Raw genomic sequence first — 22,590 nt, forward strand, 5'->3', positions numbered from 1 at the left:
TAATAATAATACCTTAATTTATTTTAATACCTTAGTTTATCCATTAATTATCCCCATGTTTGATGTGAACCCCTGAATTTTAAAAAATGAAGATTCTTTTAAGGTACAAAATAAGCGGTACATGTAATGTTATTTTCTACATTTTATTGATTTTTTATCCGTTAAAGTTAACTCAAAATGTATTACAAGGTAACTCAAAAGTTGTTCAGTGACATTGATGAGGAGGGCTGAGCTATGCCTTTAACAAGCCGCCGATATACAGTAGTCAGCTTGTTTTGGTGGTTTTCTGCCAACTTGTAGCCAAAACCTGATTAAGGCAGCTTTCAAGAACAGGTCCTCTTTTAAACACAGGCCACACTGTATTGCCATTTCTGGTAATGTATCACAGTTCACAGTCTGCGCCTCATAGCCTAAAACACCAAATACCATATTCAATTTATGTGTCTATATGAGCAATTCAAGACACTTTGTAATAAATGTGTTGTGATGACATGAAATTCTGGTCCCCCACATGATGTTGTCATGGTTACAAGGCTGACAATTATAATCCCTCCAATCAAATCATGTGGCAAATAATTAAATAATTAAAAGTCCAATCACAGTATATAGCACTGTGTATAGTAAATATCAGCAGTAGTTAATATATTATATCAAATATAATCCCACAATATTACTGGATTAGACAGTAGAAAAAGAGAAGACACACCAGAGGGGAGACAGTGGAAGGCAGATGTAGGCCAGAATGTATGGTGGGATTAGAAACCAGGTCGGTGGAAGTAAAGGTGTGTCCCAGAAATGGGGGTCTTAACCACCACATGCAGGTTAGGCCCTATACATACCACAGCTAGAAGCAGCTGGGTTTCCGGGCTCTACAGTACATCTACTCTTAAAACTGTCATTACTATCATCTGAATTTTATTATATAAAAAAGCATGCCTTGCAAATGTTCCCAACCTAAATGTGTGTTGATCTTTATTATCTTTAGTGTCAATGTCTCCTTTTACATTTACCTTCCTCTTACGTAAAACATACAATAAATGTAACACAACTATGCTCTTCTTGCCACTAACATAGGAAGTGGCTAACAACTAACCGGAACGCAATATTTGGGCAGGTTCCAGTGAAATCATGTTTCAAAACAGGAAGCCGTACACTGCTATGTGCTGTTTGATACATACATGTGTGAAAAAGTCACATCTCAAGCGTAACCACACAAGAGTAACGTAAATGGAGAACACAGAGGAAATACCAAGAACTCCACTTCTGTTTACGCATCAGAGGAAATGTTGAAATGTGAAGAAGACGTATTTCATCAACATCATGACTGAAAAGAACGCGCCATTCTAACAGATCTAGAGACACAGAATGCAAACTGGATACGTTGTGCTTTTTTTAATCATTCCTACTGTCTTGGTGGGATGCTGCGTTGGAAATCATAAAATAAGAGGTATTTGATTTAAAAACAAACTGTGTGTATGTGTTTGAAAGGAAGCACGTATGTAATTATTAATGGTGTCTCAGATCTGTTTGGACTGTTCAGTTAAAATAAAACAGAAAACTCATCAACTGTCTCTAGGTCTTCAGCAGAATATTACACATCAGCACTACAGAGTGGTGAAGGGGGAAATTTTTATGATGCCGTGCGAGATGTGCTCCAAGATTGAAGAAGAGGGAAATAAAGGTGTATCCTATGACTGTGGGAGTCAGTACTTAACTGAAGCAAAGCATTCTGGAAATTATACATGCCATCCAGGGTAAATAATGATGTGTCTTATCCTTGTCTTTACCTCTGCTCTATTTAATGCTTCTTATTAAATTTGTAAATTTTATATTGTAATGTTGCAGTGGAGAAAGTAATGCAGAATTTGTTGAGGTAGAACAGTATCACTTTATAATATGGTATATTCATTTAAGGATAAAGCTGGTGATTTTCTATTTTTTTCTTATTGTCAACAAATCTCATGTGCGGAGCCAAACCCACAATGAAATGATCCTACTTACAAGTATTGTCCGATCCAAAGCCTGATATATTCCTCTGTGTCATAGACCTCCATTGTTGTCCAAAAACTGTTAATAACACGTCAATAAGCCACACTGTTGCACTAGGTGACATGGTCCTTGGCTCTGACATTTTCACTCCAAGGAGAGTAATTCCATGTAAAACTGAAATGATACTTTCCGCGAGGGTCCGTAGGGTCCACCTGACATAAATTTCATCATCAGAGGGTGTATGTGTAGGCTCTGTGCGGACATCCGTGTACCTACAATTTGTTGTGTCCAGACGGACCTGTCCACCCCAGTCCGCATGGTCACAACGCTGTCTCCCTGTATCTGTATCCTGATCTACTGCAAATGCGTGGAACGCGTATAAATATTAGACAGTATAAACAGAACAACTACCCATCTGTGGTGTCTATAGCTGTCCGTGCATGTGTTCGCGTGGGGCTATAAATGAAGCTTAACAGTGCTTCGCTAGCTTGCTGTGCTATATATCACAACCTCTTGATTTTGTATTTAGTGAAATTTACAATGTAGCACAAAGTCAAGAGGTTGTGATATGTAGCACAACATGCTAACAAATGCGCAGCTAGCAAATGCCTTACAAGGAACTGCTCTCCTGAGACTGAAAATGTGACAGCTGTTGCTAGTGTTTGGAGCTGTTTCTAATCAAATTACCGTAACCCTTGCCTTCGGAACATGTCAACATACTGGGCATGAAGAGATCCCTTCCCTAACAAGAAATAAGGGACAAAATCAACAGTTACAGAACCAGTTAAAAGTTTGGACACACCTTCCCATTCACTTGAATGAGAAAGTGTGTCTAAACTTTTGACTGTTAATGTATGCAAAAATGCATTCCATAAACAAAACAGTGGGCATCTTCCAAAGTTACCATGTTTTTGGTCCAGAATTTCCTCTTTGTGTTATAATTCCTCTGCAAGGATCATCATGAAGACAGTGGCTGTCATTTTGTGCTAAAAGAGAATAACTTCTGCAGATGCACACTTCATTTAACTACCTCACATTGTTGAAGACTCATTTAAACTTCAGCTGAGCTTTGGAGCACATTTTTGTATGAAAAGTTAATACTGGAAATTCACCAATTGCAGATTGAGGTTTAAATTTAATTATCATATTTTTACTTAAATAAGCTCATTAATAAATGGTTATTAGCACAAACTAACCAATAACAAAAAACCTAAAAGAAAAAACAACTGAAAATAATTAACTATTTTTCTGTAAAGCCTTAATAAATTATTAATGTGGAACAACTTTAAAACCTATTTTAGTATAAACAATGCCAATTTGTAAAGTTTTTTGATGTGTATAGACTTCTATTAAGTTTGCAGGTCTCTGCTGTCCAGTGGCAGCAAGTTTCATCTGCAGGTGTTGGAGAAAACCAGTCTGCAATGCCCTGAGCCTGAGGACAGCAGTATAATGCTGGTTGCGAGTAAAGGTGGCAAGATTCCCTGCCCAGGTCTCAACTGTTACAGCACAGACGTCAGCTGGTACAAGGTGAGGTATACACATGAACAAGAGTTTCCATTTCAGAAGATCTAAATCACAGTGAAATCACAACTGTGTTTTCTTACAGGGTAACAACACTCTGTGTAGGAGTAGACTCTGCAGTATGGAGAACGGCGAGTTAATTTTCGCCAAAGTCAGTTACCATGACACAGGTGTATATTTCTGTGATAGACTGATAACTGAGCAAGGAGTCACGTGGACTTTCAGGAGGGCTGTTAATGTCACAAGCATACGTAAGTGCTGTGTGTGTTTGTATTCGTTGAGGTTAAAGAAATTAATAATACATGACTTAGCGTCTTGATATATGAAAATAATGGAAAAAGATTTGTGGTATTTTCTCCATACTTATACCATAACAACTTATACAGTCCATAGGCAAAAATAGAAAGTGTGTTCACACCACCATCCATTTTAGGGCTCCTAATGTCAGTCTAATGGTCACATTGTTGGTCCATTTGTCTGTTTGTCTGTACCAAACATTTATGGTAATCAGAAGATGAATCCTGTTAGTTTCCACAACTATTGGATGGGTGGCATGAAATTCTGTATAGACAGGTTCCTCACAGAATGATTTTAATAACTTTGGTGAACTTTTTGTTTAGCCCCACCATTAGGTCAAATTTTTAATTGTTCAATACTTTGGTTTATGACCAAATACCTGCAAAATTACAATGATATTCCTATCAGCCTTAGTTGTTGAGTGCTAATTAGCAAATGTTAGCATGATAACACACTCAACTAAGATGTTTGTCCTGTTATTCAATTTTAATAAAAACCTGTATTTTCCTCTGCCATGATTTCACAGATGACAGGACCCAAGTCACTCAATAAAATTAAATAAAATATAAGAAACTAACTACTTCAGGATCAGGAATTACACTTAACCTGATTTTAAAATTGTCTATCACACATTTCTTGTAAAGTACTCAGAGACATTAATATGTCTGCAATCTTTGTCAAAACAACCATTGTTAAACAAAATTGTGAATTTAAAAAGATATATACCGTATATTGATCATATTGGTTTGATCTGGGTCAGAAGAAGATATATTTGTTCTTTCACCAGTATTTAAACATTTTAAACATAATTTTCTCAGGAATTCAAGACAAAGTTACTTTTGTAGATTTGAGCAATGATTGCAGTAAAGATATAGATAAAATAGGGTATGCCTACATTTCACTTTCTTTCCTCCATGTAAAATGTTGTCATTCCAAACACCTTAAAAAAAATATACCCTTTTAATCAGTTGAAACAAAATGCGATTGTAGTATACACCATACTGTCATTCCCCACCGTGAGAATTTTTATCTTCACCTCCTGTGAACACTCAGACACAACGTTGGTTCATATCTTGCTGCAAACCCAAAAACCAACGGGCTTCGTTCACAGTTGGTGGTTGGCAGTCATGTGGTTACTGCAATTATTGCTCTGATACAAGAACGCATGTTCAAGATCATTTTGGATAATACCTTCAAGCTAGATATCTCATAAACCAAAGGACTGCTGTAAAATGATGGAATGATGAAATGATAGAAAATCCTGTTTTTAAAGAGCTCTGGCAGATTGCCAAATAACAAAAACTATCAAAGAATATTGCAAGAGTACTTCTTCTTTAGTGGTCTTGCAATTGCAAATTTTTTTGAAATTGGTAACCACTTTTAAACAAGAAAATCCTGCATTTCTATACAATAGTAACTTGTAGGTTAACCATTGAATAAGCCAACAAGTCATCATACCATAAAAACAAAATAAATTACATGTCTGTCACAGTGTTTCCTGTTTGCACTGAATGAACGGCTGTTTTAGGTATTTTCCTGGAGAGGCCAGTGTCAGAAAAACATGGTGTTACTGTTCCACTGCGCTTATGTGTGTGTATATTGTGGCATCTAGTGTGGATTTATATTCCCTTGGAGGAAAAATAGACCGTGTTAGATATGTCTTATTTTTGTTTCATTAAAGTTGAACAGGTCACAAGTCCATAACAGGGTTAGTCTTTTAATCAATTGCAAATAGCATAAAGCCATTCTTTTTTTCATTTCAAATTGAGTCCCTTGATTCCTCTCATCATCTAAAATGGTTTTACTTACATATTGGTGAGGCCAAGAGTCGAATCACAGTTCAGATCTGATTTATACATCATGTCTTTTCAGACACCCCGTAAACTAGACATAATAAAGAAAAATATATGTGACTTTATTTCCCATGTCCTATCAGCACGTGAGAACGCAACATACCGTCCAAGTATTGCGCATCCTGCTGACAACATGACAGAAGTAGTGCAGCTTGGTAAGTATATCCAAATGTATACTGATATATACAGCTATCAGAGTTAACAGCTTTTTCAGATCCATATCAGCCATGTGAGTGAAAGAAATCTTACTCGTGACTTCCAAGTAGTTATCCCAAAGGAAAATGTGCTGTCTAGCATTCATGGTGTCAAATTAAAGCCGTAATCAGCCGGAAAACATTGCATACAGCAGACATTCCAGTGTTCATGAGCTCTGGTTGTTTGCTGACACTCACTTGTTGATAACTAACAAGTGATTGGAGAGTCATTTGCCTATTCAAAGTTATTTAAGTTATAGTACTGTATGTACTAATTCAGAACCGATTTGGCTCTGGGGCAGCTTTCAAAACTATCTGACATATGATTCTAATGTTGGCTGGTTGTAGATGTTGACTTTTAAAATTCAACTTTATTATTCGTTATTTGTGGAGAACAACACAGGAACAATGAAATGCTTAAGATGAGGCTCGGGACAATACCGCAGGCAAAAGTAATTATACACAGTAACAATAAGATAAAGAATATAGAGATATAAGGTAAAACAAAAGACAAAAAAACTACTGTAGATTAGGAATTTTCAGTAGATGAAAGAACCAGTATATAAGTAAATAAATAGATGGCATCAGAGTAAAAATATTGGATGCTCTGAGTATGGAGTATAGAGTATATTAAAGCTTTGTGTTTCCTCAGACAGTGTTTCCCTGTTGAGCTGCGGTGGAAGTATAGTAACAAAAAGAGGGACTTTGGCACTAAAGGGACTGTAACGTTGAAAGATATCTATTTCATTTGACTAATTTGGATGGCTGAGGCCTCATATTAGTTTCAAATAAACTTTTAACTACATTTTTGCACAGATGAAGGCTTGTAGGTTTTGGCCCCCATCACTTACATTGTAAGTGCATCATGAAAGGATCTTCTAATGGTCAGTATGCACAGGAGGAATGATTATGGCAAGAAAAACATATTCCAATATTCATTTTGAGACCTGACTATTGTTATAAGACACAAATGAAAAATTGTGAACCTGTGCTAATGCTCAACATATTGCTGCAGGTTATACCAGCATACCTGAAACAGCCCTGATAATGATGGTCTTGTTTGAATGGCTTGTATGTGCATCTTCCAAACTGGTATGAAAAACATAATGGGTTAGATTTTAATGGCCATGTTTTTTACTCATTCCAGGCCAGCCTCACAATCTGACATGTGAGGTATATTTTCCTTTTGAGATAAAGTTTTTGCCGGAGGTGCAGTGGTACGTGAATTACAGTGGCAGCATGGAGAATATGACTCTACTACACATGCAGAGCCAACAGTGAGTCACTACAGTCGCTTGCAGTCAATGTTTGTTTTTTCCAGAAAATAACTGTCTTTCATTATGCAATGCGAGTGTTTGCTTGTTAGGATTTTGTAAAATCCGAGATGTAAACGTGATGATTGGTTTGCTTGAAGTTTTCATTAGGATACAGAGGAGCTGACATTTTTTTCTCTGATTCAGACAGAACAGAGTGTCATTTGAAGAGTATGTGGTCATACAGACAGCCATCATAAATGAGGTGACTCCACTACACTTGAACCACAGATATACCTGTATCGCAAGGAATACTGTCAACACCATAAGTGCCACTGTCAAGCTCAAAACTGAAGGTACCTTTATTTCTATTGTTACCTTCACGTCTTTGATTTATCCAAACTGTAGCCTTAAAATACTGTACTTTGTCATAACGTTGTTATATTACAGTTAAAATGATTATACCAGATTGAATTATGTATTATAGCATAATATGTAATAATTACAGTAAAATCTGACAATACACCACAGGAGTACAGGTAGGAGGTGAGGCAATCAAAGCCTCTGCTGCTGGTGGACATGGTGGAGTGTTTAGCAGCTAAAAGGGGTTTGTAGTGACCAAAGCAGAATTTAAAGTATGTGTAAATAGGCATTTGTTTGCTATCAAGTTTGCCATATAAATTTCATAAGGTGATACTGTTAGTTTTGTGTTTACAGCTTGTGTCTGTTGCTCCAAAATAATCAAAAGATCAATTATTGCTGCTTTAAAGGCATAATACAATCTAATGAGTGTATGTTGGACTGAATTTCAGTAAAATGGCCATCACTGGTTGGCTATCCTATTGCGTCTTTGCTGCTGGTAGCTGGGTTGGGAATCATTTTGCGTGTGAAATGGCTGGAAGTACAAGTAATCTACAAATCCCATTTTCAACGCGGAAAACTCGATGGAGGTCAGAATGCAAACCCACACATGGCCACAGAAACACACAAAGTTAGCTTGCTTGCAGGCACAGAGACTCTAGCATCTTGACTGCAGCCATCTTCACAGGATGTGGTTTAATTTCTTGATAAATCTATACCACAACAGGAAGAATTTTTTCACAAGGGTATCAATGACAGCATTGGTTTCAATTGAATTCATCCTACAAAGAATTGCACTATTAAAACACAATTAAAACATTCTATACCTTTAATTTGTGGTGAATAATCTTATAATATTGTACTTGTAGTAGTCTCAAAAACCAAAGTGACAAATAAGATAACTAATCTTATCACTAGTTCAACAACTGCATAAACAAAATACATTTAAGAACCCAGATTTAAATGTATAATGTTTTCATGTCAAAATTGTCTTTCCCCTCTAACACAACCAATCAGATGAGAAAGAGTTTGATGTGTTTCTGTCATATGTGCTGAGTCCTCCATCAGCAGAAGTGGAGGGAGGTTTGACCCTTTCCTCCCCATCAAGACCTGACAGTGATGTGAAAGGTGGGCCAATGTGCTCAGTGTATTATAACTTTACCTATTTTATTTTCATGTCACTGCTCTAGTAAAGAAAATTAACTATACCTTATATTGGCAGAATGTCTGTCCAGCCTGGACCCGCTAAACACAGAGGAGGGGAACACCCATAGGGCACTAGAGGTGCTACTCCCCCAAGTGTTAGAGGACCGGTGGGGGTATCGCCTCTGTCTGCTGGAGAGGGATGTGCTTCCTGGAGGAGGTCAGAGGATCAGCTCTTTGTATGTGCGCATGTGTGTGTGCACGTGTGCGTGCATGCGTGTGTGTGTGTATGTCTTTCTTTCATTTGAAAACCAGCATTGTGAGGACATTTCTGTGTTGTGAGGACATTTTGGCCGGTCCTCACAACTTCAAAGAGCAATTTGAGGGTTAAGATTTGGTTTTAAGGTTAAGGTTAGAATTGGGTTTAGGTTCAGTTTGGGGTAAAGGTTAGGTTTAGGCATTAAGTTGTGATGGTTAGGCTAAGGGGCTAGGGAATGCATTATGTCAATGAGTGTCCTCACAAGGATATAAAGACAAACGTGTGTGTGTGTGTGTGTTGACTGCAAAGATTTCTGATAGTTTCCTTTTTTTATTGCAGCATATACAAATGATGTGGTCCACGCAATACAGAGAAGCAAAATGCTCATTTGTCTCCTGTCAGATGACTACCTCTCCAACAGCAATGCTGTGTTTGTACTGGAATCAGGAGTTCAGGTAGGCCTACATTTCACAGAAAGTAGTGTAGTGTGAAAGCCACACAGCCATGCCTCTGGGTGTGTAAGGTAATGCTCTGAGCTAGAAGCTCACATCAGCACGTTAGTATGCTCACTAATGATAAAGCTAGCATGTTCATGTTTAGCAGATACAATGTTTACCATCTCAGTTTACCATGTTTGCATGCCAGCATTTGCTAATTAGAACTAAGCACAAAGTACAGAATGTCAGGTTTTGCAGGTATATGATTGTAAAAAGTATTGGATGCAAGATGAAAAGTCAGGGCAAATGTTCACAATTCATACCCTGGGAACCATGATTAGCTGTACCTTATTTGCTGCCAATCCATCAATTAGATGTTGAGTCATTAGAATTTATCTATAGTCTTTTATTGTCCGTTGCAAATTTCCGTGGCAATCCATCCAATAGTTGCAGATGTATTTCACTCTGAACCACAAATGTCAACCTGATGGTGGTGCTAGAAGGAAAAATCACAGGATCACCAAAGTCAGAAGAATTTGTTCTTAGGGGGCTATGTGTGTACAAAATGTCATGGCAATCATTCAAATAGTTGTTGAGATATTTCACTCTGGACCAACTGACCTAGCATGCACAACTGAAAAACTAGACATTTTGTGGATACCTTAAAAGTTAACGGATAAGTAGACATACCTGTCATTACTTAATGGTAACACAAACAACATTAGAGGATTTACATGTTTAGCCCATTAACTTCCAGTTGCATATACTTTGAAACTGATACTTTCCTACATTACCCAAACTTTTCTGATTATTTTTTTCTACATCCAGTCTATTTTCAGCTTTTTTTAGTAATGAGGTAATATGACTAAAACATATCCTGTAGCCATTTTATTATCAGAAACCAAACCAAATTGGTTTAAATGTATCACTTTATTGACTCAAACTGAAACCTTAGATGTGTGAAGGACAGGAAAATCTCTCAACATAAGCATGCCAGATGCAAAATCACTAGTGATTCAGTGCAACTTTTAAGTGGTTACATTTTTCTTTCATGATATTTCATAATCAGTTTGAAATGTGAAATCATTTAACCTGCTTTTGTTAACTAAAAAAACACAATTCATTAATAATTTTATATTTGGTCCACATCTTCAGGCTTTGCTGCATAACTCTGCCCTCAAACTCCTGCTAATATGGACCAACAGAACTTCAAAATCCCTCGTCCAGCCAGACCCGCCGCTGCCTTCAGTGGTCCAAAGGGCCTTGAAGGTGCTACCCAGTCTGGACTGGACCTCAGGCAAGCCTGCAAGTGCAACCAGCAACTTCTGGAGATCACTGAAAAAGGCCATGCCCAATCACAGAGTAAAGCTGGTTTCACTCATGCAGAACCAATGATTGAACTCTTACAAAAACAACATGTTTTAACTAACATGATGCACAGTATTTTGATAGATTTGGTTTGTGTTATCCCACTCTTCACTGAAACTGTTAGCAGCCATGTGTTATGAATGCACAAATGTATCAAGGAAATTTCCATGACAGGAAGGGTACCCAATCATGTTTCATTTTCAGAAGTAGGAAAAAAATTGTCACCATTTGAGCCATTCTCACAATCCAGTAGCGGTGTGTAGTCTGACTCTTAATTTCTATCTGTGTCCCCAATACACTGTGTTAAATAGTGCAATATAATCAATGACTTCTCAGCTGTACATTGTTGGACAAAAACAAAGAAATAAAGAAAAAATAACATGTAGACTAGTGCACTGATAAGCAACAAAATGTAGGAAAGACAATGCAATGTTATTTCCAGTTAAACTTGAAAAATTTACCCTTCATATAGCTGTTTGTCTATCAGTTTAAATGCAAGAAAATCACATTGTGAAGTGTAGTTCATGTATTCTGTTACAAGAAACATGTCAGGAGCAAACATTTGACACAATACATATCATCCAAAATGTTTATTTGATTGGATATTAAATATGTATTCAACGAGTTCTGTCTAATAAAACAGGGTATTGCAGTGAATATTAATATATTTCATTTGGGGAAACATGTGCAACAGTTAGGTAATAGGTATATTTTTGAGTACAGGGATTTTCCAAAAAGAGGTGGAGGTGGTGGCCATGTCATGTATGATTCTGGTTTTCACACTAAAACATATCAGTCTTTCTGTTGTGAACATAAACACAGCCACATTTCTAAGTTTGCAAGATTCAGTGAAGCATAAAGAAATACAGTGTTGCGTAAGCAAATGCAGAAATACTGACACAACGCTAAAAAAAAAAACATAAAAACAAACCAAAGACTGTCTATAAGGTGGCACGGCTGGTGAAAACAAAGGGTTTCATACTGATGCTGAGAAACTAAATGAAACAAAAAAAGCATCACACACAAGTTAACATAACATCACACTTATCTGAGAATTTAAAAATAAAATATTATCACACTTCTATGTACATTTTTACACAATTAGATAAGCTTGCCCATGGCCACACCTAACCAGGTTCAGATAAGAACAAACATGACAAAAAAAAGGGAAGTGGGAGCTCTAAGATGCAAGATTTTCTGATTAGCCAGCAGAAACCACCTGTAGCAAACACAGTTTAAACAATATTCTGGCTAATTTATTCGTCTCATCTCTCCATTACCCAACTCTGCACCTCTCATCACAGAGGTTCGACACTCTGGTACCTCTCAGCCGGTAGTGGTTAGACATGTAAACATGAGTTCAGTCACTGAGAATCACAGAGGGCTTAAAGTATTCTTCATTGCATGTCCACAAAGCTGGGAAGTTGTCAAAACTAAGGGTACAGAGAGGAATCATTTGAGCCTTCATAGATATCTCTGGCATGGTTTAACCTATACAAAATTATCCATTAGTGACAAAAACTGTGATATTAATTTACAATTTGTCTGCTTGGGCCTTCAGCTTCCTCTCCCAAAGTTTTTGATGATCAGAGAAGCCCTGCTTGCCCTTGTTGAAGGAATTAGGTCCTGCAGATGTTGGCGTCTCCCTGAAAAGATGTCAGAATACTTTTTTCAAACTCAAGTACAAATTTCAAGTGCTGTTTGAAAGTTTGTGAATCCTTTAGAATTTTCTGTATTTCTGCATAAATATGACCTAAAACGTAATCAGATATTTACACAAGTCCTAAAACTAGATATAGTGAACCCAATTAAACAAATGAGACAAACAAAAAAAAACCCTTTTCATTTATTTATTGAGGAAAATTATCCAATCTTACATATTTGTGGGAGGCAAAAGTATGAGAACCCTTGCTTTCAGTTACTGGTGTGACCCCCTCTTGCAGCAATAACTTCAACCAAACGTTTCCAGTAACTGTTTATCAGCGCATCAAGCTTAGAGGAATTTTAGCCCATTCCTCCTTATAGAACACTCTCAACTTGGGGATGTTGGTGGGCTTCTTTGCATCAAGTGCCGCTTCAGGTCCTTCCACAGCATTGCTATAGTATTTAGGTCAGGGCTTTGACTTGGCCATTGCAAAACATTATCTTTTTCTGCTCTAACCATTCTGTGGTAGATCGATTCATGTGTTTAGGGTTGTTGTCTTACTGCATGACCTACTTTTTGTTTAGTTTCAGTTCACAGATGGATACATTTTCATATAGAATGTGCTGATACAACTCAGAACTAATAGCTCCTTCAATGATTGCAAGTTGTCCTGGTTCAGAGGCAGCAAAGCAGCCCAAACAATGATACTACCACCACCATGTTTCACAGATGTGTTAAGGTTCTTATGCTGAAATGCAGTGTTTGCTCATCACCAAACATAATGCTTCTCATTCAAGCCAAAAGGTTCAACTTTAGTCTCATACAACCACAAAACATTATTCCAATCACCTTCTGGCTTATCCATATGGTCTTGAGCAAACCATAGACGGCAGCAATGTTCTGTTTGGAGAGAAGTGGCTTTTTTCCTTGCAACCCTGCCATGCACACCACTGATGTTCAATGTTCTACAGTGATGGTGGGCTACACTGACTGTAGCCACTACAAGAGAGACCTTCGGTTTCCTAGATGTTACCCTGGGGTCCCTTGTGGCCTCTGGGAGTATTACACGACTGCTCTTGGTGTGATTTTTGTTGTTCGACCACTCATGGGGAAGGTAACAATGGTGTTGGATGTCTTCAATTTGTATATGATCTGCCTGACAGTCGACTGGTGGAGTCCAAGCTCTTTAGAAATGGTTTTGTAACCCTTTCCAGCCTGCTAAGCATCAACAACTCTTCTTTTAAGGTCCTCAGAAATCTCCTTTGTTTGAGCCATGACACACTTCCACAAACCTGTGTCGTGAAGCTCAGACTTTGATAGTGAAGACCCATATTTCTCTTCTTTAAATAAGGCACAGCCTCCCAGAGTCACACTTGATCGTCATCCCATTGATTGAAACACCTGACTCTAATTTCCCCGTCAAATAAACTGATAATCCTAAGGGGTTCACATACTTCGCCACACATAAATATGACATTGGATCAAGGTTTTTGTCTCATTTGTTTAACTGATGTCTCATTATCTAGTTTTAGGGCTTGAATGGAAATCTGATCACATTTTAGGTCATATTTATGCAGAAATTGAGAAAATTGGAAAGAGTTCACAAACTTTCAAGCAGCACTGTAAAAACAGGTCATATGATAAGGTCAGATAAAATTAGAAGCCGAGGAAACATTTATAAAGTAAATTGTGTATGTATGTATATACCTGCCAATGTTTTTCATCCTCATCTTTGCCTCTGGAGGCATTTCCTCAGGTTCACTCTGTGCAGCAAAAGAACATTGCGGTCAGTCTGTATATTTGTTGTTTATGCATTTGTACAACCTCGACAGTGTGTGTGTGCACTTACATCATCATCCTCATTAAAGACAGACGCCAGCCCTGGCTTTTTTGGAGGAAGTGCTGGTACAGGCTCTTTGGGTTTCTAGGGCAGGTTATGGACACAAGATTTAGGGAAACTTAAATAAAACCATCAAAACCTGCCAGCATCACAGTTCTTTGACTCTGCTTACTAGCGTGTTTATAAACAGGCACTATAGGGATGCAACTAACAGCTATTTTCATTTTAGTTCCTCTCTTCAATGATTTTACTTATATTGTTTGAATATAAATGAACATAATATGTTCCAGGAGCCCATAGTGACGATTTCACATAGATTTTTTAGCATGATCAAAACCCACAATGTACAAAAAGGCATTATAGTGAGAAAAGCTGCAAATCCTCACATTTGAGAAAATTAAACAGAAAATGTTTGGCATTTTACTTCATTAATGACGAAAGAATTAATTCTATCAACTGACTTAAAAAAATAATCACTTGCAATGAGGGTAACACTCAAACACTGAAAATACTGTGAATGGTTTTGGCCTACATCCTTTTCTGGGTCGCTCTGAGCAGTATGTCATGAGTATTACGCCATTTACACTTCTAGTAGCATCAATGGTGCAACAATCTGTGTTTCAACACCAGCTTTGTTACAGTCACCAATATTAAATCAAATACAATACTTTTTTAAAAACATAAACAGTCTGCTCAAGCAGTTAATATGCATGGCTAACTACACACTCACTGTTGCTCCAAGCTTAATAGATATGGGGTTGCCCTTCTTCCCCATCTGACTGCTCATGCCAAAGCCTATTTTGGAAACTTTGAAGGGTGCTGGAGGGTCTGCTGAGGACTCATCCTCATCTTCAGACGAGAGATGCTGGGATGTGCGTTTGACTGCGGTCGTTCCTCCTCCCACAGTGCTACAAGAGACAGGCTTAGTTTTCACTCTGCCTCCCTCCTCCTGCGGCCCTGCTTGAGGCAAGACAACTCACCAAGGTGAACAACTGTTTTCTGGGAACTGAGGAATAATAAAGCTATCACCTGTAACGTTACCTGTGTTTCTACGTTTCTAGCCGTCAATGAACCAAATGTAACGCAAGTTCCACTCAAACATTTAACGTTACTGACCTAGAAGTCCACCCAGGAACTGTGCGTGCAGAACCCCCCTAAATATTAGTGTTTAAGTTAAGCTGAAAGCACTGTACGCACGGTTTAATTGCTGCTCATTCATATGGTGTTGACATAAGCTAACGTCACTAGCTCAAGTTAACGTTGACTAACGCTACTAGCAAACTAGCTACGCTATCAAATAGACTATCTGCTGCAAGCAAGTCTTTGCTGTATTAGCTTGCTTATTTAGCAGTTACTTTAGCCCAGTAACGTTAGTTAAAGACAACCCCTTTCCCATATCTAAATAGGTAATACAATGTTAAGTAAAGTGTTAGTTACTTCGCATTAGCATTAGCTAGCGATACGTAGCTAACATTAAGTTAGCTTAGTAACGTTTTGCGAACATATCCTCTGGAGCCAGTTGTAATAGATAAGCAGCAAATCAGACTAACGCTAAATACAACTTCTTTCTCAATCACATTTTAGTCGTTAAAATAGCACAAATATCACCTCCGTCGTCGGTGCAACCCCTTCTGTTATGCTCGTTATCCGCCATAATTTCTTCAGTGTAGTATCAGCTCCTGCCGCTAGTTCTCTTCAAGCGCTGCGCTCCAAACGAGCACGTAAAGCTACTTCCGTTCACACTGTTTACAAGAGAAGAAGAAAAATGGCGAAATATGACAGCAGCAAGCTAACTTGGTAAACAGAAAGCTAGCTGAGAAGAACAGGTAACGACATCCAGTCTAGCATCGATTTCTTATGTTAAGATCATAGCAGTTTTTACTTTTACTGTTTACGATTACTAAGTGATTAAAATAGACCCTAACATCGTGTATTTTGACTGTTGTAACGTTAGCTTGAAAGTTGCTATGCTTACGTTAGATTTTAGTGACGTTACATTAACAGTAAACGTTTGTTGCCTGACACTTTGTTACACATGTTTTTCAGTAATGGATCAATGTCTCTCCGTTTTCTTTCAATAATTAGTATTTTAACTTGTAAATAACATTCAAACATTACTCACTGTACTTCTCCTGATGTCTCTCAAATAACTCATTTGTCCCAGGTCTTTAAAAGCTTGTTGGTGAACAATGTACCAGTCAACATGGGACAGACCCTGTGCATATGCTCCCGTGGCTCCATCACCATTGATAACAAAAAATACTACTTTGTCCAGAAATTAGACGAGGGGTAAGATAATGTTTTGACCTTTAAAGTTGAGTCTGGTAATATTTTATATTTTTGTTGTCAAATTGTTGTCCAATAATGTCACTGGGTGACATTTTCTTTCAATACAATGAACAAAGGCATTGTAGGTAATATCATATTCTGTCCTGCTGCTTTAAGTACCCTCTAGCCTCAACCTCGGTTGAAAATAGTCCCCAACAAATGCACTATTTACTCCTGTATAAGAAACATTTATTGAAAACTACAGTGCTCAGCTGTTTCATTTAGCCTACTGGAAAACAATGAAAGTATATATACATGGCCCGTTTTTGAAAGATTTTCGTATTCAGTGGGAACAAATGAGCTTTGGACTTAGAGCCACAGACAGGCTGGGGAAGTCAGAAAGTATTGAAGAAGCACTAATACATTGTTGGTTTTGGTCTTTGTGTGGTATTTGTTGACAATAACAAAATTATTTGAATGGTGCTAGCCTTTAAAGTCCCATTTGCTTCTCCCTAAATCTTAATCTCTATGTGTCCTCTCTTTAGTGGTTTTAGTTATGTTGATCTGGTAGAGGGGGTAAAGGATGGTCACTTCTATGCCCTGAAGAGGATCCTGTGCCATGACCGTGAAGGGCGTCAGGAGGCTCAGACAGAGGTGGAGATGCATCAAATGTTTAATCACCCCAATATCTTGAGCCTGGTAGCGCACACCTTTGTTGAACGTGGGGGCAAGAGTGAAGCCTGGTTACTTCTGCCTTACATAAGAGTAAGTTGGCACCGCAGTTTGTATGATGAGAATAACCTTGAGGGAAATGGTTTGATTCTGAAATGTTGTTTTGTTCGTGTGAACAGAAGGGCAGTCTGTGGTCTGTTCTGGAGAAGCTCAGAGACAAAGGGAGCTCAATGCCTGAAAAACAGATTTTACAAATCTTGCGTGGCATCTGCTCTGGACTAAAGACCATTCATGAGAAAGGCTATGCACACAGGTAATCTCTCTCCACATACACACATTAACAACAAACATTTACATGTTTAGGACTAGCCTAAAGACTCTTGTGCTGGCTTGGCTACATTCTTTACTGGCACACAAGTTGCCTAATAGTGCAGCATAATCATTAAAAAGGACCTAAAATCTAAGTATGAACTACTTTAATATACAGAAATACACACAGCTTTTATTTATCCCTCAGTTAAAATATAAACCATAAATTAGCAACAACATTTTACAAATCTGAAATTCCAGTTACGAACTGTAGTGTTAGTCTACTTCATGAAATACCACAATTTGCCAAACCATCATTAAATATTTTGTGTGCAGCATTTTTATATGAACAAAATTGCAAACATCTAATCACATATGATTTGTCAGAGATCTGAAGCCTACGAATGTGCTTCTGGATGAGGATGACAAGCCAGTGCTGATGGACCTGGGCTCTATGAACAGAGCCAGGATTGAGGTAAGGGTGCAGAGTTTATAAGGTTTTACTGATTAGATTTTATTGAGACACCAAAGCCCAAATACGATTGATTGACACCTGAGGTCAGTCACATCCCCATAGTCTGTTCTTTTTTGGTTTGTTTGGTTTGTGAAGTTCAGTTTTTACTGTATGAGGAAACAGTAAAGTGTCACCATCACTTCTGTTATTTTGTCTGTTAGGGTTAGTGAAAGTTATTTTTAATATTAATGCTTTAATATTGATAAGTTGTTAGTATGAAATTGAATATATGTCTGCTTTTATAGCAGAAACTTATGTTGCAAGAAAGGGGTCTTGAAATGAAGACAAATAGACCCAAGTAAGCTACAAGAAATAGTTTCCAATATTGAGTAATGTCCAACCACCAACAACATAACATTCCGTGGAAACTTTCAAGTCCCTATGCAGATAATATTTTGAGAGTAAAAAAAAATCACCATACTTCACATTGTTTTAGAAAGAAGAACCAGATTTCTATCTCTAGATAACATTTTTAATGACAATTTAATTATTTAATGCCAGAAATACAACAGAGCATGTAGCAAGCAGAAGAACAAGTGAACATACTCAGGCTTGGTCCTAAAGCAAAATAAATCCCACAGTTTTCTTCATTATCTGCTTTGCTTTTTTGTTCCCTGGAAAAAGTTTCTCATCATGTTTCTTAAATGCTTCCAACAATGTCTGTTGCATAGTATACTTTTAAGCTACTTTTAAGCATCACTTATATTTCCAGAAAGTGTGTAGGTTTGGGGTTTTTCCAGCTGTCTGTAAAGGCTTATCTTCTAAACATTACATCCTCCAAACGATTCTTACACTATGATGATTTTGATGTAACTGAATTACAGGTTAGAGGCACCAGAGAAGCCATGACCATACAGGACTGGGCAGCCCAGCGATGCACAATTTCCTACAGGGCTCCAGAACTCTTCAATGTAGAGAGCCACTGCATTGTAGACGAGCGCACTGACATCTGGGTAAAGCCTTGTATTCCTCAGCCCCTTTGGCTAGTATATTGTCTTCTTAAATGACATCAGTAGCATTCTGAAACCTCAAATGCAGTTATTCACTCACCACTTCTTTTTCTCTCTTTTTTTTTTTTGCTATCTGCCCATAATCCTCTAGTCACTTGGCTGTGTGCTTTACTGTATGATGATGTTGGAGGGGCCTTATGACCTGGTGTTTCAGAAGGGGGACAGTGTTGCCCTGGCTGTCCAGAATCCTGTGTCCATCCCACAGCCTTGCAGGTCAGTCTTCATTCAGACATTCACAGAGTAACTTGAATTAAGTTTCCCTCTGAGGTATTGGTTTCTGTTACTGTGTGTATAGTGGAAGGAAAAACTCCCACTGGTTTTTCTGTTGGGGAAAGGAAAAAAAATTACAGTTCCGAAGTAGACGTAAGCAGTTGTAACTTCTTACATCTATAATTAACTGAATTGAGTTTATTTGTCTTGATTTTAAACATAAATTTAATGTGAAAACATTTAATTGGGTATATTATTTAGTTTTGGTTATTTTTATTATGTATGAACTCAGCTCTGTCCTGGAAACCTCACTTCTTGTTGCTTTAAATTCTCAGCCATTATTTTGTGATTGGTGTTAATAATGTCTGGTTGTGGTTAAGTTTAAAAGTCATTTATGAAGTTCTGTGTGACAAAATACAGATCTAACTTTAGTTGGACTAATTTGCTGTTTGTACATCTTGTGCCCAGTTACTCTGAAGGTCTGCAGTTGCTGCTGAGCTCCATAATGGTGTCAAATCCCCAGGAGAGACCAAACATCAACTGGGTTCTTGACCAGGTACAGGACCTGCAGAGTCGCAGCCCCAACACCCAGACCAACATGGTCTGATCTTGCACGGTACACAAGATGTCAGGTCTTGGAACAAGACCTTTGCACACTTAAATGAAAGTCTCTTATTTTTAACGTGAAAATATTTCTTTTATTTATTGACTTCTTGTGTAACAACTTAGGTAGGTACAGACTTTAATTCAGCTTGGGGAGCTTGGCAACAATTTCAGCTTTTAGTTTGGATAATCTGATGTAGCCAGTGTATCACAGTTGACTTGTAGGCTTACAAAATGATCAAAAATGGCCTTAAAAGTAGTTTCACTCTGCAATATGATGCTTTTGGCAAGGGTCAAATGTTGCTTCTGAAAATAAAGTGGCTTCACCTTGCAATTTTAAAGGAAAAGTTTGACACAAAATACTTATTTGCTTTCTTGCCAAGGGTTATGTGAGATGATAGATCGAAACCACTCTCATATCTGTCAGCTGATTATAAAGCTACAGCCAACAGCTGGTAAGCTTAGCTAAACAAAGACTGGAAACATGCGGAAACCGCTAATCTGTCTTTGTCCCAAGGTAACAAAATCTGCCTACCAGCTCTTCACAGCTCACCAATTATCACATTATATCACCTTTGTTAAATCCATAGAAAAACCAAAGTGTAAAAATGGTAAACAGGTTTATTAGATTATTGTAGTTTTTACACTGCAGTTTTTGTACGGATTAAAACAAACATGGTGATTAGTGAACTTTAGAGGTGCTGGAAGGTGAATTTGTCACCTTTGGTCAGAGCCAGGCTAGCTGTTTCTCTGTTTCCAGTCTTTATGTTCAGCTAAGCTAACTGTCTGCTGGCTGTGGACTTATATTTAGCCTACCAACATGAGAGTGGTATCGATCTTCTCATCTATCTCTTAAGAGAGCAAACAAGCCAAATTCCCCAAAATGTCAAACTATTCCTTTAAAAAATGAATTGTCTTATTATTGTAGTTTGCATTTTTTTTGCAAGAAAAGGGATAACACAAAAGCTTTGCCAAACTTTCCGGTGGTTGAAAGCTACCTGAGTTCAATACATATCAGACATCATTCCCTACCAAGAAGGAATATGATCCATTTCCTTTTATTTTATTCTTGATTCCTGAGTTTTGGCTGTGTAACATCTTGTGGCCACACATGTGTACTGTAATCATTAATGTACAGCGTCGCCTTCAGCTTTTCTCCACACCTTCACTCATGCTGTTTGTCTTTACTGGGGAAAGGTTGAGAGACAGTGCACTTCTCTCCTGCAATGCTGCTTTTGAACACACAGAGGTGCTCCACCATCACAGTCCACTTATTAATGTGATCATGGTTCTGTCTTGTACAGCTGATAATGTGTGAATGGGCTCTTTGTAAAACACAGCAGAGTATCCGCTTACACTAAAAGAAAAATCTTCATGGAAAAGGGGTCCGGTATTACTGCTACACCTAAACAATAATAAAATTAACTTTTAATCAGTTTAAGGAATTACTTAGAATTACTTAGAAATGTTTTTATTAACTGAAAGTCAAAGTCATCGTCATATCTACCACTGCAGTTTAACCTTTTTACTTCACTTTTCACTGTATTTTTGTTTTTAAACGGTCTAGTATTTTTCCATTCCAGCCATGCTTGTATTTAATCCTGGGTTTCCTGTCATGTGTGAATGTGGTACACACTTTTGTTCTCTCAGGGTTTACCCACATCTCAAAGGGTCACGTGGTCTTTCCTAGTAGACCTAAATGGTACCTTTTAAAACCATTGTTAAATGAAATACTACTTTGGGCATTTAAGTTAAGAACAATGCTTTTGTGACTCTGTAATGCTGTGATATTGGACCATATTAGAACTAAAACAATTCCCTGTTAACCTGTGCAGTAAATTCTTGAAATGGTAATTGACATACAGTTAAAGTATATAATCATTTTAATGCAACGTTTGGATATGTCAAATGACGTTTTGTGTTTTTGTTCATTGTAAATTAAATACTGGTGTCACGCTGGTAAACTAAGACATTTTTTAAGTATTGGTGAAGTTAACAGATATCAGTAAGTAAGAGTGTGTCATCTGATTATGGAAAATTCTGTTTAAAGTATGTTTAATCCCTTATTCACTGCACAGTAAAAGGATAAGTAAATATAAAATATGTAGCACTCTGTACACAGTTTTTAATACAATTGTCTGTGAAATAAAACTGCATTTAAAGGTCGTCAATCAAGAAAAGTATTTGAATCAATACTCAAATGCAATTACTAACTAGTCTTCATGATTTGGACACAGCTTCTAGTTAGTGGGTCCAGCTGCATAAAATCAAGCTTACAGCTCTGCAGTTTCCATTGACAAACATTTGCAGTTGAATGAGTGGTACTGAAGAGCTCAGTGAATTTAACATGGCACTGTCATAACATGCCGTCTTTCTAACAAGTCAGTTCATCAAATTTCTGTCTTTCTTTTACTTAAGGAAAGGTTGTAATGCTGTAATATTAATATTAATACTCCAGTCCTGCACTGAAAATGTCACTTAAGTGAACATACTAGTACTATAAAGTAGTATTGGCTAAATGTTTTTAAAGTATAAAAAGTGAATGTGCTCATAAATGGCCCCTGAGTGTTATACTATTATATTATTGATGCATTAATATGTAAGTAGCATTTTACTGTTGCTCATTTTAATTATTTCATGTACGTTGGGTAGTGTAATCTATAACAGAGCATCATATTTTATCATCTAATTATGTTTTATAAGCAAAATCTTAATCTGTAACATAATTAGTATAAAGCTTCATTTACACCTCTGCGTTAAGGGGCTACACCTTACGTATGGTGGCTATGTGCATAGGCTCTGAAGCAAAATTTATAATTAAATACGGTACTTGAGTAAATGTACT

At 37.5% G+C, this 22,590-nt stretch overlaps 3 protein-coding genes across 6 annotated transcripts; 2 read left to right on the forward strand and 1 right to left on the reverse strand.

Moving 5' to 3' along the window:
- The first annotated feature begins 1,025 nt into the window (after nucleotides 1-1,025).
- LOC137180337 (interleukin-18 receptor accessory protein-like) lies at nucleotides 1,026-11,645 on the forward strand. 2 transcript variants are annotated; one of them, XM_067585669.1, is made up of 12 exons: nucleotides 1,026-1,447; nucleotides 1,577-1,754; nucleotides 3,366-3,516; nucleotides 3,596-3,761; nucleotides 5,744-5,815; nucleotides 7,002-7,131; nucleotides 7,315-7,463; nucleotides 7,920-8,057; nucleotides 8,485-8,595; nucleotides 8,690-8,830; nucleotides 9,209-9,324; nucleotides 10,462-11,645. In XM_067585669.1, exons 1-12 carry the CDS (start codon nucleotides 1,366-1,368, stop codon nucleotides 10,699-10,701), a joined length of 1,674 nt encoding a protein of 557 aa, XP_067441770.1. In that variant the 5' UTR covers nucleotides 1,026-1,365; the 3' UTR covers nucleotides 10,702-11,645. The 2 variants fall into 2 exon arrangements, with proteins under 2 accessions (XP_067441770.1, XP_067441777.1); XM_067585676.1 differs by lacking the exon at nucleotides 1,577-1,754 and having other exon boundaries at nucleotides 1,031-1,447.
- On the reverse strand, nucleotides 11,250-15,895 carry LOC137180366 (PEST proteolytic signal-containing nuclear protein-like). 3 transcript variants are annotated; one of them, XM_067585704.1, is made up of 6 exons: nucleotides 15,768-15,877; nucleotides 14,890-15,116; nucleotides 14,169-14,243; nucleotides 14,027-14,082; nucleotides 12,213-12,320; nucleotides 11,250-12,107 (listed from the first exon to the last, which is right to left on the reverse strand). In XM_067585704.1, exons 1-6 carry the CDS (start codon nucleotides 15,811-15,813, stop codon nucleotides 12,035-12,037), a joined length of 585 nt encoding a protein of 194 aa, XP_067441805.1. In that variant the 5' UTR covers nucleotides 15,814-15,877; the 3' UTR covers nucleotides 11,250-12,034. The 3 variants fall into 3 exon arrangements, with proteins under 3 accessions (XP_067441805.1, XP_067441797.1, XP_067441814.1); XM_067585696.1 differs by having other exon boundaries at nucleotides 14,890-15,119; nucleotides 15,768-15,857; XM_067585713.1 differs by having other exon boundaries at nucleotides 11,250-12,320; nucleotides 15,768-15,895.
- Nucleotides 15,895-21,911, forward strand: stk16 (serine/threonine kinase 16). Its single transcript, XM_067585687.1, has 8 exons — nucleotides 15,895-15,985; nucleotides 16,324-16,448; nucleotides 16,973-17,192; nucleotides 17,279-17,412; nucleotides 17,796-17,883; nucleotides 18,747-18,875; nucleotides 19,024-19,145; nucleotides 19,611-21,911. Exons 2-8 carry the CDS (start codon nucleotides 16,363-16,365, stop codon nucleotides 19,747-19,749), a joined length of 918 nt encoding a protein of 305 aa, XP_067441788.1. The 5' UTR covers nucleotides 15,895-15,985; nucleotides 16,324-16,362; the 3' UTR covers nucleotides 19,750-21,911.
- The last annotated feature ends 679 nt before the right edge of the window (nucleotides 21,912-22,590 follow it).

Source organism: Thunnus thynnus, chromosome 1, assembly GCF_963924715.1.
Source record: "Thunnus thynnus chromosome 1, fThuThy2.1, whole genome shotgun sequence".
Classification (NCBI taxonomy): Eukaryota; Metazoa; Chordata; class Actinopteri; order Scombriformes; family Scombridae; genus Thunnus; species Thunnus thynnus.

Coding starts and splice junctions, on each gene's coding strand:
- LOC137180366 (XM_067585696.1), bottom strand. CDS start 15,813: ATGGCGGATAACGAGCATAACAGAAGGGGTTGCACCGACGACGGAG. Junction 14,244..14,889: donor CTATTAAGCTTGGAGCAACA/GTGAGTGTGTAG, acceptor AACCTGCCCTAG/AAACCCAAAGAGCCTGTACC. Junction 14,083..14,168: donor TCTTTAATGAGGATGATGAT/GTAAGTGCACAC, acceptor TTTGCTGCACAG/AGTGAACCTGAGGAAATGCC.
- stk16 (XM_067585687.1), top strand. CDS start 16,363: ATGGGACAGACCCTGTGCATATGCTCCCGTGGCTCCATCACCATTGAT. Junction 16,449..16,972: donor GTCCAGAAATTAGACGAGGG/GTAAGATAATGT, acceptor TCCTCTCTTTAG/TGGTTTTAGTTATGTTGATC. Junction 18,876..19,023: donor ACGAGCGCACTGACATCTGG/GTAAAGCCTTGT, acceptor ATAATCCTCTAG/TCACTTGGCTGTGTGCTTTA.
- LOC137180337 (XM_067585669.1), top strand. CDS start 1,366: ATGCAAACTGGATACGTTGTGCTTTTTTTAATCATTCCTACTGTCTTG. Junction 3,517..3,595: donor CAGACGTCAGCTGGTACAAG/GTGAGGTATACA, acceptor GTTTTCTTACAG/GGTAACAACACTCTGTGTAG. Junction 7,132..7,314: donor CTACACATGCAGAGCCAACA/GTGAGTCACTAC, acceptor TCTCTGATTCAG/ACAGAACAGAGTGTCATTTG.